At 39.0% G+C, this 20,043-nt stretch overlaps 1 protein-coding gene across 1 annotated transcript in view; it reads right to left on the bottom strand.

The window, feature by feature from the left end:
* Nucleotides 1-445: 445 nt before the first annotated feature.
* LOC116503106 (LON peptidase N-terminal domain and RING finger protein 1-like) overlaps nt 446-20,043 on the bottom strand; it is a 35,480-nt gene continuing 15,882 nt past the window's right edge. Inside the window, exons 6-13 of the mRNA XM_032209281.1 lie at nt 19,699-19,828; nt 15,041-15,155; nt 14,012-14,133; nt 12,061-12,219; nt 10,146-10,308; nt 8,391-8,537; nt 1,406-3,044; nt 446-1,311 (exon numbers count right to left, since the gene is read on the bottom strand). Coding sequence (XP_032065172.1) covers nt 2,880-3,044; nt 8,391-8,537; nt 10,146-10,308; nt 12,061-12,219; nt 14,012-14,133; nt 15,041-15,155; nt 19,699-19,828 — 1,001 coding nt within the window. The 3' untranslated portion in view covers nt 446-1,311; nt 1,406-2,879. The remainder of the gene's footprint in view (nt 1,312-1,405; nt 3,045-8,390; nt 8,538-10,145; nt 10,309-12,060; nt 12,220-14,011; nt 14,134-15,040; nt 15,156-19,698; nt 19,829-20,043) is intronic.

A 20,043-nucleotide genomic window follows, 5' to 3' on the forward strand; every position in this document is an offset into this window, starting at 1 on the left:
CTCCCTATGTCAGTTCGATTGCTCCTTTCTATTTGTGCCAAGATGCCTTTATTTTGCTGCGGCTAAAGGTCAACTGGATACTCTGCAGAGGAAGGGCCATTTCTTCAATTGAACCAATCCTTAGCATTAGTTCTAATAGCTTTTAAAGCTATTCTTATCATCCTGTTACTGCAGTATAATCAGTGAAGCAATTGTCTTGTTAACTCAGAATGTTGGTTTGACACCCTAAAGAAAACTGCTCTTTATAAAAACTGTTGGTTTTTTCCAAGCTTCCCCCATTTCCATTTATTTATCTGTTCTCATTCCACCATTTCATTAACTTGTCATTTGAAGTAGAAAAACCTTCAGCAATTAAGTGGCCGAATTAACCTACAAGGCCATTTAGAGGCTGGAGTGAAAGCCTTCCTCCTTTTATGTTTTAGGATATTTGTTTGTGTATGTGTGTGTATTATTATCCCAAAGCAATTCATTGCAGAATGAGGGTCTCTTCATTGAAAGTTATTGATCACCATACTGGCAATTGTGGATTGGAAGATAAATGTTTTCAACTTCCTAAGTGAGCTGACAGTGACTAGCCCAAAGACACTGACCCAGTTTTTATACCTAAGGAAGAATTAAAACCTGGGTCTCCTATGTGCAAGTCCAGGTTTTTAACTCTCTCTCCAAGATATATTTTTAATATATCTCTTTAAGATGTTCCACCCAGAAAAAGGAAAATGACCTGCCATGATTTGCCTGATAAGTAAAGGTAGAAGGGCACAAGAGGAATTATTCAATGGGAGGACATGATAAACTACAGTCCAATTTGAATACTTTGCAATTTGTAGCCAAAGGATCTGAGTCTGGACAGAATTTTCTTAAACCACTGAACAGTCAAACCAGCAGAAGCACAAGATAAGATCAGCTTAAATAATAATGAAGCATATGCTCTTCATCTACAATGTTTTAATTCTTTTTGACAAACCAATTTTAAATTACATTGTTATAAGGAGTACAAATTTAAGTACAACTAAAATCAAACACAGCTATATATCCCAGCAGGTTTTAAATCTGCCAAAAAGAATACAGTTAGTCCTCAACTTAGAACTATTCCTTTAGCAACCATCGGAAGTTACAAGTGGTTTATGGCTGATCCTTACATTACAATAATTAGTTTCCCTAGTCATATGGTTGTAATTTGGGCGCTGGAGAGCTGGCATTTATTTATCACAGTTGCAGGATCCCAGGGTCATGTGATCAGCACTTGCAACCCTCCAGGTCAACTTCTGGCAAGCAAAGTCAGTGGGGGAAGCTGGATACATTTAACAATCGCTGCAAAAAAGATCATAAAATTGATTAATTTTATGACCACATCACTTAGCAAGAAATGTTCCAGTCCAAATTATGGTCATAAATTGAGGGCTACCTGTATTGTATTGGTCAGTGCTGTTCATTCCTAGAATCCATATTCTTGAGGCTAGAGCACAAAAATATTTTATCTAAAAATAATTCTAAAGTTAGCAATTGTTTTAGCAGCTGTTGTTTTGAAAATCCCATGACTTCTTTAACATGAACAAATGATTGATTTGTATTCAGACATTCCCTATACAAAACCTATGTGTACATGTTCAATTCATATTATATACATGTATATCAAACTTTTTATATTCACGGTAATTTGTCTAACAGCATGTGTAATTATGCAGCAGATTGGTTCAGCTGAATACTCTGCCATTTTAGCATCTTAAAACCTAGATGAATTCCTGAATTATACATTTTAGGTCGCAGTTAGTCCTCTAGCTATCCACTTCATCCCCATGAGAATTGCCTACAATTTCATTTTCATTTCCAGGTTTCCCTTTAAACATTTTCTGTAAATTAAATCTTTAAAATGGTCTACTTCAGACTGGTGGAAAAGTATACCTCTCCAAATGGTAGGAAATCATTGTACTTCCTGAACATCTGGATGACTACACATTATCTGTCCCAATCTAACTTTTATATCTTTCTTATCATATAGAAGTATTCTAATCTACTTTCTTCAGCAACGTATGTCATTTTACCTGATCCCTTTTGGAATTCTTCATTAAATAGCAATCAGAATAAAATACAGGAAAGAAAATCAGCCCTTTTGTCATGTTTCTCATTGCTGAGTTGGCTTTTACCCTACAATCAATAGCAGTGAGTTACTTGAAAGAAAGAATATCATACATTATGAAGAATATGTTGAAGAGTCCCATGCAAACATCAATATGTGATATAAGGCAAATTTCCTCAGGAAGTCCCAGTGTTTGTAGTTTTATTTCCTATTCTCATGGTGTAAGGTGCTTAGAAATGTGTTCACTTGAATACAATTCACATCTTACTACCGAATCTTTTAGCCCTGTCGGTCCAAAACCCATTCAAAAAGTCTTGCTACTACTACATAGTAAATCTTGCTACAACTGCAGTCCAGTTTCAGAGTCCTCATTAAGGACCATATCTGAAGTCAGTTTTACAGTAACAAAATAATCACAATAAAGAGGGACCTAAAGACATGATGTGCTGGGATCACAACTTGTAGAATTTCCCAGTCAACCAATGCTGGCTAGAAGTTCTAGGAATTGCAATCCCAGGACCTCTGAGACAGGGTTCCCAATGGCTTTCAAACCTGACACTCTGCAGGGCACCAGATTGGCATTGTGAGGAGCAACAATATAGAGCACTTGTGGGCAATCTCAAATCCTCTCCTTGGCTGGATAGGAATTATGAAGAACTGGTCTATTCCTGGCTCATTCTTCTGTGGTTGTCAATTCTACTTTTTTGCCAAGCCATCTTCAGTTTGTCATTTCTTCCCCAGAAGTCCCCACTTCCCAACCTTTTATGTTATCTAAATCTTCCTTGTGGCAAGTCTGAGTCTATTAGTTGCTGTAGTCACGACTTTCCAGAATGATGTTCAGAATATGTTTTAGTTGGGTGAGGCGTGCCTTCAGGGAGGTTTCAGAAAAAATGGTCAACTTGTGGGTCAAGTCAAGGGGCAAGACAGATATAAGCCACCAACACCAAACTGGTCCATCTGGTGATGCCTAGTGAGAAGATAAAGAAAATACATCAATTCATTTTTCATAATAAATAAATCAGGAGCTATTAGTTATTTGAGTGGAACAATCTTGATGACATCAAGATTCAGCGCGGAACTGTAACAGGAAAATTTCTTTATCATCTGAAGACTTAATTCTTGCCACTATCTACTGAGTACATGATCAAATCTTTTCAATATAATAAAAATCATTTTTTTAAAAACTCCTATAAGGAAGACTAAGGAGTAGGAGCAGAACAATGTCCCAAATGTTACACTGATAGATGTTAAGTGACACCATATATTTAATGATATAGTGTAAATTAAGCGCCAAAGCAACCACCGTACTGGTGCGTTTATATCAGCTGCTTTCATAAACCGTGCTTAATCGAGTTAGTTAAAAATGCAGTGTCTGAATTCACAACATGGTAAGTTTGCTTTTGGTTTTTGCTTTTAACAAACTGGTTGAGCAAATCTGGTCTGTTTGCCTGATTTGTGGCTTAATCCATTTAGTGAACTCAGAAAATGGATTCTGTCTTTGATCTTTCATTCTGATCACAGAAATATGTCACCTATGGGAGTGCCTCATTTCCTCTCATTATCATGAGACAGATCTCCATGATCTTAAGATCAAGATCTCATTTCAGGCCTCTGGAGCTGTTAGGATGATCTGGACCCAAAATCTATTGAATCCAGTTGGTGATATATGCAGCTGCAGAGGTTATTTTTCCATGCACATCATGCCTCTGCCAGATGGTCACCTATTCAGCTGTGTGAGACCCCCTGGCACCTTCTCTAAGCTTGATTACAGGATTCTGAAGCTCATTGTCATTCTTTTACTGGGTTTTTTTTAAGCTGATCAAAATCTTGCATATTTGAGGTACTCTTGACAGATACAGAATTAGTATGGAGCTGCTTGATAGCATGTTTTCTAGATGCATTTCCATTCATGGCACAGGACATGAACAGACTTGCTGGAGCGGTTTAGTGTAAAGGTTAAGGTGCTGGACTGGAAACCAGAATGCCACAAATTCTAGTCCTCCCTTAGGAATGGTAGTTGGTAACTCTGGGACAGTCATTCTCTCAACCCAAACATTCCTCAAGATTGTCATAGGGCAAACAGCAGGGAATGTTATCTATTCTACTGTGAGTTGCACAAAATAAAGATATATCCACCACTTGTCTATGAATCCTTGCTCAAATTGTTTTGTAGCTCATAGTCAGGAATTATTAGATCATTATAAATGTCTGCCAGGAGGAGAAGGCAGCAATGATTAGACTATTTGTATCCTTTGGCGATTATCAATTATAGGTTAAGCTCTAATGTGACTAAGGAAATGAGCAGCCCTAAAAAAGCAGATTAATGCTGACTTATTAGCCTACTAGTTAAGCAGCTTCTTTAGATAGACATGTGATACTATTGGTTCTTCTTGATCTCCCAGATAAACCAGTTAGGAAACACAAATAGACAAACTAATTCTACTTTAAGGCTTATAAGGTTCTATTGACAGATTTTTGCATGCCTAAAAGTACAAACTTCCAGCTAGCACTTTTAACTGCTTAAGCATTGGAAACAGTCTTTTCTAAGTGTCTTTCTCTTGACAGTTAAGTCACTGGGGGCTCCTGCCCCTCTTGCCTGATTGTTTCTTAGCAAGCAGCAATTTGTCTCTTTCCTCAAGGTCATATACACATTCCATTATAGCCAGGAATTTTCCATCCGTTGATCAATTTTTAGATTGTCTAGGAGAGCTGGGGCGGGGGGAAACACTGCTTGACATGGGCATCCATCAGGTTGATCTCAAATGATGTCCCTTGGAGATGCTTGAGTTGCTCCTAGAAATGGAGTTATTACATGGTGTCTGTCAGTGCTCTATTCTGCCTCTTTTCAGTATCTACATGAAATTATCATGAAGTATGGAGCTGAGTCCTCTCTATGTTTGGTGGGATCTAAATCTATCTCTTTAAAGCTGAAAAGCCTGACCATCAAATAATGTTTGAAGGTGCTCAATGTAAAAGATCACAGTTTCAGAGAGGTGGAAGACAATTCCATTCAGAAGTGGTCTGAATGGAATCATATTCTAAAGGAGAATCTACCTGGGAATAATCCTGAATCCAAACTCTTTCTGTTTTCCTAAAATGAAGCCATGATCAAAAGTATCTTTTATCAGCTTGGTACATCAATTCCATCATTTCCTAGAAGAAAATGACTATGCAACTATGGTACACATTGTAATAGCTTCCAATTTGATTATTATAATATTTATTATAGTAGATGGGCTGCCTTTGTGTCCAGTCTGGAAAAAAATTACAAAATTCAAAATATAAGCCATATTAACTAGCACCGTGATGGCGAAACTATGGCACACAAGCTGTCAGCTCCAGCATGTGTGTTCTGGCCAACTGATTTTCGGCTTTCCGGAGGGCTGGGGGAGGCTCTTTTTATCCTCCCCAAGCTTCAGGAAACTTCCAGTAGGCCCGTTGGGCCCATTTTCCACCCTCTCCAGACTCGGGAGGCTTTTCCGGAGCCCCGAAGGAAATATCAAGCTCAGTTTAGAGGTGAGCAGTGCGGTGCACATGGGGGGGGATGTGTGGGGCTGTGCGCGCATATGCATGTAGGGATGCACCTTGCATTATGGGTGCTGGCACACGCATGTGCTATCGCACACCCACACTTGCATTTTTGTTACCCAGCAACAAACAGGTTAACCATCACTGTCCTAGTACATTTCAATGGATCTCATTCTGAGTGCTGACTTTTGATAGCCTAAATCCAGGTTATCTGAAAGTATACCTTTTATTTATTTAGGATCCTCATAGTAAAAGTAATTAGTGGAAATGTGATTATTGCTGCTATAAACAAGAATGTCCAGAATGTTGGAATATTCCAATTATTTGTTAAAACCCTAATTGGCTTGCAACTTTTCTTTAAAAAGATTCTAAGCAAGCCTCTTAAAATAGCCCTAAACTGATTAGTCTAATTACAGCTTTTTTTAAATAATTCTGGCTTAATTTGGATTTTGATTTTATGTCTTATTTTAAAGACTGAGATGTCAGAAAACAATAACACAGCCTAAGCTAAGGAATAATTAATTGAAATAAATCAAGTGTTGGGGATACCACAGATCCTTTAGAAGGAACATTTTTAGGAGGTGAAATGGCAAGTAATTAGGAATGAAAAGTAGATAAGACTTGATTCAGTTTTTTACAGAGAAGAAATCAAACACTCGAGGAAAACATATTTCTAGGCAGGAATAGATACACGACCTGCCATTACTTTCTTCTAGAATGTTTTTTCAGCTTCTCAGTCCAGTTACAGCCCTGGAATTTTACAAAGTGACATAGTTTGAAGATGAGTTCATCTCGCCTAAAACCATTCCTCCGTGTAAAGCATGCCTCATAGATGATCATCTAGCCTTTCTAAAGACTTCTGATGAAGAAGCACTCAAACTTTCATATGGCAGTCAGGAAGTCCCTCCTAATACCTAGCTTGATACTTAGCCTACAACCGTCTTGTACTTTAATGTTGTTCTGCTCCTGTCCCCTGTAGTGAATATGTCTACCCCCTCAAGCACAAGCCAGGAGCAACACTGCTTATCCTTTTTCAAGGTCAGCTAAGTGCTGCCATCTTCATCAAAGGATCCTTCCCAGACAATGCAAGGTTACTTTCCTTGATGCAAGTGATGAGTGAAGTAAGGCGCTTTTGCTATGGCACTTCTGTGTAAGATACTGGATAAAACATGGGTGAGGTTAATTTTAGGTTATTTTTTTTCATTTTAGACCAAACTTAGGACTGTTCTCTAGTTGTTCAGGCATTTTGCTCCAAATTATAAGTTGCTTTAATTTAACCTTATGGCTCTATAGATGTTGCCAATTTTATGGCTTTCCATTCTGTGTGCCTCATTTCTTTTTATGGGTTATTAATCTAATATTCTTAAGTGTATGCCATTCTAAGGATTTTATAGCAATGGCAATTCCTTAAATTATTCATGCAACTAATAAATGATATGGTGTAATATTAATACAGCCAACTAATATCTTAAATTAATAATTGCTAATGTAATAGCAACTTAATACTGAAATATTTAGAATAGTCACCATGGCAAAATTGTACAAAGTAGGATGTCCTTTCTAGTCTTTAAAAAAAATCCCAAACTTCCTATTTTAAATAGCCCTAAAGGTGTGATCTTTCTTTTAGAGCTGTTAAAGTCTCACTTACTACTTGAGGAAAAAGGTTTGGAGATTCCAGCAACTGAAAATCATAATTCCTAAAATTAATTTATTTAGACAGAAAAGTGAGATGTAATAGGTTATTTAATTCTAAACTAAATTTATTTTGCCACTGAATAAATTAATTAACTTTGTTTATTACTACACTCCTCGAGAACTATGATTTTCAGGTACTAAATTATCTTAAGGCCATCTAACTGCTTCTAGAAAACATATATAGATAGCTATGATAATGCAATATCCCTAATATTATTTACTTGGAAAGGCAGCATTTCTAAGACTGTATCATGAATCATTTGTGCCTTATGGTAATTTAATACTGCATTTAAAGAGCATTACCTGGTCAAATAGCTAAAAATACATTTTTAAAAAACTGCATGAATGTACAAACTGCAAAATTTTAAACTGCTAATTTATTTTGTTAAAGCTGCTGCAACTTATCTGCCTTTATCTGATCTTGAAAAAATATGCAATGACAGACCTGCATAGTAATTGGATGGGATACTACTGTAAATCCCAGGGCAATAGGCAAATCTAAGAAATCAACAACGCAACCCAGAAGGTAAGAGAAAATAACTTCCATTCCTGCCAGGAAAACGTCATGGATTCCATGGGTCCATATAATCATCGGATATTGAGTTGGATTCCAGGGAATTATTATTTTAACTCCTTCAATTTATACTGTACAGAAAGCAGATGAATACATTTACATATATGAACCTAGATCTGAAATTCAAGGTAATTTAGTTCCTGTAAAATAATTTAAAGATGGCTTCTTCTTTCATCATCATCTTGACCCCATAATCCCTTGCGGGGTAGTGTCTGAGCAACTGAATGGAGCTGAGTGTTTACTGGCCGGATGCCCTTTCCTGTCGCCAATGCGGAGTTATATTCAGCAGATATATTCTTATCATGCCCAAAGAGAGAAATATCTGCCTCCATGCCAGCACAGGATAATTAACACATTGCTCCAATCCTCCTGCATTCTTCTACATTCTCTTCCAAATTAGAATGCAATCTGAGTAATTATATTGTTATATACATATGACAGTCATATATCCCTTTTTATCAGATCTCATTCCCCTGCAGATTATTTTATATTTCTGGTGAGAACAATTCTCAATACCTGTATGTCTTCCTCTTTTTCTGGAAGTGGTCCATGATGCATCACAAGCTGTCTGAAAGTCCTGCCCCCATGTTCATAAAATCTCTGGGTTAGCTCATAGGTGCAATCATGTAAATTCTGCAGCTCAGCCTGTTCTTCTCCTTCCATCTAGATCACAAGGTCAGAAGTTGAAAATAAGCAAAGTGAAGCACATCGAAAGTAAAAATGAAAGAACCTGAACAACAGTTGAGATCAAAAGAGAGTGTAAGAGAGAAAACGTAATTACTAAGTAGAACTCAAATGTGGTTGACATATAGTAAGGATATGTAAAATATTGCATGTTTGAAAAACCTGGTTTTGAGTGGTCTGTGCCAAAACTGAAACATGTGCTTGGATGTTTTGCTCCACACACAGAATTAAGTGTGCTATTGTGTACAGAATTGGTTCGGGGATGGGAGATAAGAGAAGGAAATGCTCTTGACGAAATCCCTCAGCCCAGTGGGAAAGGAAGGTTAGGGTTAGGACAATAGGGACAAGTCAAATGCTTTCTTCTCTACTACTGAGGTTGCAAAATTGCAAAAAAGGAAAAGTACAAGTCCTTTTCATTGGCAATAGTAACAGCTGATCAGATGAATGGGATAGAAGGGAAATTATGGGGCAGGAAGGCTGGTGTACAGGCCATTAGGAGGAGCAAGAGGAGGAAACAGGAAGATGCATTTCAGTTACCCAGGCTTCTTTAAAGAAAAGAGTCTTCTTAAGGCAGACATGTACTCATTTGAGAGCTGCCAGAAGAAAGTCTTGCTTACTAAAAGAAGCAAGGTGAATAGAAGCTATGCATTAGTACATTATAAAAAAAGCTCAAGCTTGGCAAGTGACTATTTTAACCAATGAATCAAATAATTAATGCTGTGTTTGGGTGGGGTGCAGAGATTATCCTGGCTTTGCTGCAAAGAACAGAGAAGACATTTAAAAAGTGATTTTCCTTCTAACAGTGAACAGCTGTTGACCCATAAATTGAAAGCGCAGACCCGTAAATCAATGTGATAGGTTTTTCTACTTGTTTTATACATTTATTGTACCAAACTATCAATGAAAAAAAAGAGCAGAGGGCCAAATTGAATATTCTATCTCCCATCTGCCCTATAAGATTCAACAGAGTAAGCATGGTTCAAGTAATTATTTTGTAGCTCAGCTGTGTTAAATTTGTTCATTTTAATTTATGCTTATTACCACCTTGAATGCCATCTTTTGGTGGAAAAGTGAAATATAAACTCAATAAACCATGAACACCTAATAAATCATGTACACGTAGTCCTCAACTTACAACAGTTCGTTTAGTGACCATTTGAAGTTACAACGGCACTGAAAAAAGTGACTTATGGCCATTTTTCACACTTGCAACATCTCCATGGTCACATGATCAAAATTCAGATGCTTGGCAACTGACTCATATTTAGGATGGCTGCAGTGTCTCAGGCTCATGTGATCACCTTTTGCTACCTTCCTACAAGCTAAGTCAATAGGGAATCCAGGTTCACTTAACAACCATGTGATTAACTTAAGAACTGCAGTGATTCGCTTAACAACTGTGGAAAGAAAGGTCTAAAGTCGGGCAAAGCTCATTTAACAACTGTCTTGGTGAGCAACAAAAAGTTTGGGGCTCAATCGCGATCATAAGTCAAGTCCTACATGTATCAAGCGGTTATCCAGTGCATATCATACCTTTTATTTTAGCCAAATCTTTAGGACTTTACTCTTCACATAAGGACTACTCACCTTCTCGTCTTCCAAGTATTCAACGTCTGCAGTGTTGTAGCCATCTCTGTGCCCTCGTCTCAAAACTCGAAACCTCCTCTTGCCTATAGTATCCACCAATGATCGTCCATCAGGAAAAAATGCTATTTTTTGAATCTCCAGTATGCAGCCATAGTCAGCAAAGCTGAAAAGAGACAAGGCTATTAATACAGGATAGAAGGAAGATTCATATCCTTTCCCCATTTCTGGTGTGCTATGTAACTTGTGTGAAATGAAGCAAACAAAATATTAAAAGGTTAGGATATTTATGTAGTTACTTACCAAGCATGTCTAAACTATATTAAAGTAAGCAAAATATCTTTACAATCCCCAAGGCATGTCACAACTTTTGAGCACCCCTAAGGTTTGGAAATTGAAAGTTGAAAGATTTGACACGTCCTATGTGGGATGCTACTAGGCCAGTGATGGCGAACCTTTTTTGGCTTGCGTGCCATAAGGAGGGGGGGAGCGCAGGGGGGTCATGCATGTGCGTGCTGCACTCATAATGGAACATGCGACACCCCCCAGTGCGTATGCGTGCATGAGAGGCGCTCCCTCCCATTTTTCCATGCTTTTTTCGCCCTCCCCAGGTTCCAGAGGCAAAAACAGTCCCCCCTCCCCCCCGGAGGCCCTCCAGAGCTTCAGGGACCTTCAGGAGGCTTCCCTGAAGCCTCCGGAGGGCTTAAACCGACCCTACGAGCAAACCGGAAGTCTGTTCCCGAATGTCCGGTTTGCCCATAGGTTCGGGTTTTTTGCGCTCCTGAGGCTTCAGGGAAGCTCCTAAATCCTCCAGAGGGCCTCCGGAGGAGGGGGAGGGGAGGCTCTTCTCGTCCTCCCCAGGCTCCTATAAAGCCTCTGGAGCCTGGGGAGGGGAAAAAATGTCTTTAAAAAAGGCTGAACTCAGCTGGCCAGTGCGCACATGTGTGCTGGCCAGCTGACAGAGCAATGCTTTGCGTGCCCTGACAAATGGCTCCGCATGCCACCTGTGGCACACGTGCCATAGGTTCGCCCTCCGATATTAGGCAAATGCTTTGAATTGAATGGCTTGGGATAGGAGGATCCAGACTCAAAAACAATACAATTTAAATGTAATTAAATTAAAATCCAATCACTATCCAATACTGGAATAAATTTCTAATACTGATTCCCTTTCATTTGTACCCATTTGACTCTGGCATTTCACACACAAGAAAAACTTCCTTCTATCTTTTAGTTTTACATTTACTGCATATCCAGGAAATGTATCTAAAGAACATGCTTTTAATGTATTCCTGGGACTCCCGCATAGTCCCAAATAATGACATTTTCAACCGGATGCATATGTTCTCTCCTTTTATACTGCTAACACAAAAACACTACAAAAAGTCACCCTGCACAAGCAACAGACTGCATTCAATATGCAGATGTTAGAGAGAGAGCCCGCATAGTGTACAATATTGAGGGAAAGGCTGTGACCATCTCTACTCTACCTACCATAGATAAGCACTAAGTGCAGACTAGCATGCAAAGAAGTATCAGTAAAAACATATCAATATCCACTCATCTATTTATTTAGATTCTGATTATGTTCCTCCTAATCATTGGTATCTATCAATGAAAGCTGATTTGCAGCTTCATTTTTATGGAGCTCAGTGGAGTTTTCTTCACTTCTCTAAAATCTAAGTTTTATAAGAGAGGAGGAAGAGGAAGAGAGCATTCAGTTACAATTCAGAAGTTGACATTCTGCCTCAAAATGCCAAGCAGAATCCACGTATAGAATTTCAGAAAACAAAAGTTAATGTAATCCTTTTAGTATGGTTCCATCTGTTGATTCAATCGACCAAAAATTGCGGGATTCAACCTCTGCTGTAGACCCAAATTTTAAAAAGTCATAGCCTCGGCCTTCTGCATGACTTACTTTTTTCCATCTTCATACATGCACATGCCAAACATCTTTGTGCCAGTCTCCTGACATCTTCGCATCATCAGTCGATAGCGAGGTTCAAACACATGCAGAGGACATACAAGACCTGGAAATGATATGGTGCACACAAAGATGGGGATATTCTTGTTTAGGCTATAAAAGAAAAGGGGGGAAAAACCATGGTCAACAAAAGTGCTACTAGGAACTTGAAAAATCAACAGCAGGATTTCAGAGTAGAACATACCACTGGATAACTTTTATGCATGCACAGAAGGATATGAACCCTCCATGCCTGTTCAAAAAGATACAAATGCATGTGGACCAGTGGTGGGTTACAACCGGTATGCCCCAGTACGGGCATACAGGTGCCTGCCGGGAGCACCAGGTACCGTTCCAGTATAGTGCTCCGGAGGGCCCACCCGCCCGCCCTGTTGCAACAGAATCCGGAACCCACCACTGATGTGGACTATTGGACCTACCAAGAAGCCAGATATTTATTAGATTTGCAGGCCCATTTTATTCCATGAACTCTAAAGAACTACCAAAAGTCGTGTTCTATAAATGCATCTAATTCATCTGTCCGTTCTAGCATTGCTCGGGACATTCATCAACACTGGAACCCTACACTGATAGAGAGCTACACTTCTCTGAATGTGTTTATTCAACCTTGTAAGTATTCCTGGAATAAGATGTAGGGAGACATTGCCATTAAAACCTTCATATCAGATTACAGAAGACACAACAGAGAAAAAGGCTTAAAGGCATGATAATGTGAGGCACTCATTATAGAGCAAGGGTGGTGAATGGGTTCCACCACAAATCCGCAAAGCCCTTATCCGCGGAGACATAAGCGCGAAGACTAATTCGCGCCGTTTGAAGCGCTAAGGAAAAACGCGACCCTACCGCGATGACATAATCGCGGAGGGCAAATCCGTGCATTCCCAAGCACTCAGTACCCTAAACCTAACCCTAAACCTAACCCTAACCCTAACCCTAACCCTAACCCTAAACCTAAACCTAACCCTAACCCTAACCCTAAAACAAACCCCTAAACCTAATCCTAACCCTTACCTTAATTGAAATCGGCTTTCTGCCGCAGCGCCGTTTTAAAGCGCCCTTCTGTTGCCGCGCTGTTGTCGCGGCGGTGATGACGCGTGGTGATGATGTCGCGGTGATGACGTCGCGGCTTTAGCAACGCGCTTATGTCTCCGCGGATAAGGGCTTCGCGGTTTTGTCGTGCCACGGGTGAATGAATGAATGAATGAATGAATGAATGAATGAATGAATGAATGAATGCGTCGGGCTTGGAAGCCATCTTTTACAGTGAGCCTCAAGCCTGCTACATATTCTACTGTGGGAGACTGGGAGGGGGGATTGTATATGTGGGGAAAACCTGGAAACTTTCAAATTCGGGTTTTTCCAGGTGTGCCAACATGGCTCTTTTAATAAATTGGAACTTTGAGGAATCTCTAGCCTCGAACTTTTATGTTATTGAGGATGCTATTTGGAATCCTGACAGAATGAATGAATGAATGAATGAATGAATGAATGAATGAATGAATGAATGACTCAGGGTCGCTATGAACATATTCTTGGGTTATCTAAAGCTTACCTTGTGTAGGTGTATGCATGAATACAGAGAGAGAGGACCAAACACACACCATTTTTTTAAAAAAATGCTGGAAAATGCTAAAAAGTGCCTGGGGGAGATAATTAATTATCTGTGATTAATAATTGAAATAAGCAGCAATGAAGGGAACTGAAGTTAGGAAAACCAGCTCATCTTGCTAACATGCGCCCTGAAGCTATCTTCCTAACTGTAATAAGCTTACTTCTAAGAAGAACTGGATAAAACCGTCAAATATACTTTCAAATTCCTTTATAATAGGTTTTCTGCTTCTGGGATTGTACAAACAGAATATGCAGCGAAAAGGTCCATATTTACTTTGAAAGTTCTACCATATCCGCTTGGTGGACCAGTTTCCTTTCTGCCAGTTGTGAAGGGAAAACTGTAGTCATCAACTCTTCAAGCAGAATGGTAGTATTGTATTTTCCAGCTTTCAGATACTGGAAGGAACCAAACATTCATAATTATATCACCTTGATATATTTTACACATATTTACAGATATATCTTACATATTTTAGTCTCACAAAGTACATCTTTTGTAGAATGGAAGTTTGAAAGCATTCAGCCCGTTCCCCGTTCACTGAGTTCCTCTTCTGGACTTAGCCAGTTTTAAGAGCAGAGGGTTTTTTTCAAAATCCAGTTTTGAGTTGCACAAAAATGAAATTCTCTTTCAACATTGTATTTTTCCGAAGAATAAAACCTTGGCTCAGTGACAACATTTGCCAAAATTTTATTCTGAAAATCCCACTCTTAGCACCTGTCAATATTTAATATTCACTATCTGATGCTTGATGCAAAATTAGTTTTGTACTAATTATAGCTATTACCTGACAATAATTAATACATCTATTTGATTTAGCACTTGGTAAGTTCTTGGTAAGAGCCTAATGTTTTTATGAGATAGTCAAAACTACTATGGCTAACTTGCTGCCAGGTGACTCTAGGTGGCTTACAACATCAAGATAAAACCATAAATATATATACAAATGTATAAAATCACAATAAAATTGTAGTAAAAATAGAAATTGTTGTAACATTGTAAATGTAATGTTATAATGTTGTAAAAGTACCTGCCAGGAGAACTGCTTTCATACACATCAGAAACACTGAGACTCTTATCTTAATCAAGGCCACTTTTATTACCCCCCAAAATTCCATTCAATAGTGAAAGTCAAGGCTAAAAAATATGCCAACCTACAAATCCAAAATCTGCAAATGCTGCCTAATTTAATATTCTTCAGGTGCATTGGAATGACAGAACTGGTTTATCATCTCCTTTTTCGTGCCTACATAAAGAAAAGCACCTAGCAGTTGGAAGCAAACAAGAGAAAATTGTCCCTCTTACCTCTTGCAGGCTTTGCTTGCAAAGTGGACAGTTGGGTCGGTGGTCTAAGCAACGCTCCATACACTCTTTGCAGAAGGTGTGGCCACAGGGTGTGGTGACAGGTTCATACAACATACTGAGGAGAAAAAGACTATCTTTTATTGGGCACTGATATGTTTATTATTAGCGAGCCATCTAAGTATGGGATTGATGGCCTGTCTATTAGATGGTTGGAACGAATTCAAGAGATGCTCATCAACCAATGTTCTGCCTCAAACTGAAGTAAGGTATCAATGGGATGTCACAGAGTTTGGCTGTGGGCCCTGTACTCTTGCACATTTTCATTAATGACCTGGATGGAAACAATGCTTATTACATTTACAGGCTATCCAAATCAGGATGGGAATGTCAATACCCAACAAGAAAGCAGTACATTTCTGAACAATCTTAAGAGGTTAGAGAAATGAATGGAAAATGGCAGCATAACATTTAACAGAGGCAAGGGTTGAGTTTTTCACTTAGATCTCAAATGCATAGGTGTAGCATGGGTTATTACCTAGCTTGGTAATGATACTTGCAAAATGATGGTGAAGGTAAAGGTAAAGGTTCCCCTCATACATACAGTATGTGATAGTCATTCCCGACTCTAGGGGGCAGTGCTCATCTCTGTTTCAAAGCTGAAGAGCCAGCGCTGTCCGAAGACATCTCTATGGTCATGTGGCGAAGATGCACGGAATGCTGTTACCTTCCCACCAAAGGTGGTTCCTTTTTTTCTACTTGCATTTTTAAGTGCTTTCGAACTGCTAGGTTGGCAGAAGCTGGAACAAGTAATGGGAGCTCACCCTGTTACCTGGCGCTAGGGATTCAAACCGCCGAACCGTCAATCTTTCTGATCGACAAGCCAAGTATCTTAGCCACTGAGCCACCGCGGCCCTCAAATATTATGACTACAAGCTACATATGAATTAGTACTTTGACTGAGGGGTAAAACAGGAAGCTTCGGTTCAAAATGACAGAAGATCCCTGCTCTGATCAGAGTCCATTTCAAAGGCAGTCTCCAATTCATGGCACCTGATTTAAGATAAAATGAAAACAATTCAGAGAAGATCAATAGGGAGGATCCAGCATGTAGTAACTAAGTTCTAGGAAAAGAAAGTGAGGAACCTGAACATACTTAGTTTGAAAGAAAATTATGACCAGAGGAAAATATTATCGTATGTCTCGGCAACCTTCAGAAGAATGATTTGTATTCCACTATCCCAGAGAACAGAAGATGGAATAATTAGATAAATGGCAAGAAGAAAGATTATGGTTGAATACTATATTAAGAGTAAAACCAATAGCAAGATAATGGGCCCCTTTTTGCAGGACAGTCATAGATGCTTTTTATTTGTATTTTTGAATATTCATGAGATTGACTTAATAGTATTGATTTCTTATCCTTTTCTTATCCTTTTCAGGCCACAGAGCCTGTTAGTTGAAATTATTGTGTTGTTATTATTCCTGGAATCCCATATCCAGAGGCAAAGATCTAGCAATAAAGTGACCCATCAAATTATTGCTGAGCCCAAGTATTTTGCAGAAGAGAATTTTAAAACCCCAGTCCGTATAGTCCATTCCAATTGTATCATAATTCAGTAATATAAAGGGAAATATGCTGCATTCTTGGGAAACATATGATTGTATAACATAATACCAGTTCACAGGATCAGAAGGAAAAATATTACAAAGGTGGACAGCTTTCTAAACAGCCACCAGCAAGTTCCTGTGTTAACTTGAGATAAATGCCCTGTTCCTAATTCACAACAGAGAACTTGGAAAGAAATTGAAAAAGTCTCCACCACAATGTAAAGTAAGATAAATCGGCTCTAAAGTGAAAAGTGTTGAGTGCTCTAAATCTTTTCTTTCAATACATCCTGTTAAAGACTTTGTGAATCTTTCTTGAAGATTTACTTTTAACTGAATCAGCTGCCAAGAATCTAACACTAAGATTCCTAAGACACCTTGGGTTATAACTACTTGTTCAACAGCCATTCAAAGTTATAATGGTGCTGAACAAGGGAGACTTACAACCAATCCACAAAATTGTGGCTGTTGCAGGCCTGGCTCACAATTATGATATTGTCAGACCTGGAAACCATCTTTTGCATTGGGCCTTTAGGCATGCCACATTTTCTACTGTGGGAAAATGGAAGGGAGGATTAGATGGAGTATGAGAGATATATAGTCAAAATAACATTCTTTTCTAAGAGAGTCAAGGACACCTTGCCCTGCAGCTGCGATGATGTAACTGGGAGGCACTTCCAATTTTGGATGGTGCCTGATTGGATCATGTGATGGACATGTGAGTGGTGGGCAGGGACTTGAACTTTCACTTGGATGGGGAAAACCTGGAAACATTCAGATTCGGGTTTTCCCAGATGTGCCAGTATGATGTCTCTAATAAAATGGAACTTTGAGGAACTTCAAGCCTCGGAGTCTTATTTTGTGGGGGTGTTATTTGGAACCCTGACAGATATTGCAGTGAACCGTGGTCACGTGATTGCAATTTCCAATGCTAACATTAAAATACTACAATACTTATATGAAGAGAAACATTATTCTATAATTTCTCAAAAAAAATTCCCAATATCAGCCCCCAAATTGGTCCACTCCAATTCCATCACACTGGACCATTGTATGATATAGCCAGTGTTTCTATTTTCCACATAAAAATATATAATCTGCAAAAGAGATCGGATTCTATTAAGGTTAACTGCCAAAGGGCCCTCCTTTCTTCCTTTCTTTGAAATATCCATCTTCAAATGAAACAAATTTCAGTTCATTACAAAGTAGTATCACTCTGCAAAAAGTATTACACTGGCACACTGAAATTGGATAACAATTTCAGGGGTCAAAGATGTCCTCTATTAAGTTTTGCCCAGACTTATTTTTCAGGCACTCCATCTCTTTATTGTATTGAATACTGTCATGACATTCTAACCCGGTTGTAATTTTTGTTCATAGCCTTTCCACAGTAAATGTTCAGGCACTGAGGTCTACATCGCCGTTGAATATCTTATAGTCCCTCCTCTGCATTTCAGACCAGGCAGCATTTCTTTGCCCCTTGCCTCAAGGTTTTTCTCACCACTGAGGAGAGGATTTAAATGGCAAGAACTACATCAAACCAGAGGTGAGGGTTTTGCAAGCAAGTTCATTTTGTCTTCTAGCAAACATTCATGATATGAGATCCCTAATCTTCATGGTTGGGCTAAACTTATATAAAGCATGCCTCAATGTTTAACTCTTTAGATTGTTAAAATTATTATTTTAAATTCTAATGCTAAGCTGTACTTCTAAAAAAAACTTTGGTGTGTAATCATCACTATTTTCTCCTTTTTTTTAACAGTCAAAAAAGATGTTCTGATATCATACCTTGCAGAAGTATACAGAATGTCTCATTTCTGACTGTTAAAAACCTGAGCATGCTTTTTTGCACATCATTAGCAAGCAGTCCTATAATATATACGGGTTTTTAGTACATGTAAGAAAATACAGATTATGAATATATAATTTTTCTATTCACAAAAAAAATATAATTTTGAACAGTATTTTGAAGAGATGTACCGTATTTATTGGAGTATAAGATGCACCTTTTCCCCTCAAAAAAGAGGCTAAAAATCTGGGTGCGTCTTATACATTGAATACAGAATATTTTGCCTCCCGAAACCCCACCCCCTTCACCAAAATGGCCGTGCATAGCTTTTAGAAGGCTTTTAGAGCTTCTGGGGGCTATGAAATGAGCGAAAAACTGCCCGTTTCCCCTTCCCCCATCCCCAGCAGCATTCTATAAGCTTCCTAAAGGCTATCCATGCCCTTTTTTTTGACAAAAACAGGCCCGTTTTCAGAAAAAAGGGGTAATTTTTTGCTCATTTTTGCCCCCCCCCACACCCCCCAGGAGCACTCTACAAGCCTCCTAAGGGCTATTCATGCCCCCCCCCTTTTTTTGAAAAAAACGGGCCCATTTTCACGAAAAATGGGCCATTTTGGGGAGGTTTGCAGAGTGCAAAAACTTTTTAAAAAATTTTTCCTCTTCAAAACCTTGCTGCATCTTATATTCCGGTGCGTCTTATACTCTGAAAAATACAGTATTTAAAATACCAAGAGGAAGTGCAAACATGTTTCAAAACCTTTTCTTTACTCTTAAACAAATAAGGCGGAAGATGATCCCCATAGCTTTTTCAGAAGTCCATTGGCTAGAACATGGGTGTTAAACTCGTGGCGTCACATTGCCATCACTTGACATATCATTATGTTTTTTCCCTTCGTAGAACTGGGGTGGGTGTGACCCGTGCGTGGCTACCAATTTGACACTCCCTGGACTAGAACGATAAGAAGATACCTCATGCTCAATTTGCATAGTATTTCAAAACCCCTTCCCCAGCAGCTCTTAACAGAATAGCAGAGTTGGAAGAAACCTTGGAGGTCTTCTCGTCCAACTCCCTGCTCAAGCAGGAAACCCTATTCCATTTCAGACAAATGGTTGTCCAATCTCTTCTTAAAAACTTCCAGTGTTGGAGCATTCACAACTTCTGGAGGCAAGTTTCTCCACTGATTAATTGTTGTAACTGTCAAGAAACTTCTCCTAAGTTCTAGGGTGCTTTTCTCCTTGATTGTTCCTAGGCAGCTAATTAACTGACCGTATACAAAGGGAACATTCCAGGTCTGACGTAGTCAAGAAGCCTATGAAGTCTGGACAATAGTCTGTCATAGATTTTGTATCTGTTGATCTAGTTCCTGAAGTCTCTGGTGAGGCCTCTTCCTCCAAATCTGGTTCACAAAAGGAAAGTCAGATTATGAACATTACACACCAACCACCTTCTCACTGAACCCCACTAGTCATTTTTATCACTTGTTTTAGGGGGGGGGGGAGTTTGTCAAAGAACTGGGTAGACCAAGTCACATATTTGCAAGAAGCTACTTTGTAGGGTACACCTCCCCCTTAAGACCAAGGATCTACTATGGTGTCATGCCAAGTGGCAATT

This window comes from Thamnophis elegans, chromosome 2 (assembly GCF_009769535.1).
Source record: "Thamnophis elegans isolate rThaEle1 chromosome 2, rThaEle1.pri, whole genome shotgun sequence".
NCBI classification, from domain to species: domain Eukaryota; kingdom Metazoa; phylum Chordata; class Lepidosauria; order Squamata; family Colubridae; genus Thamnophis; species Thamnophis elegans.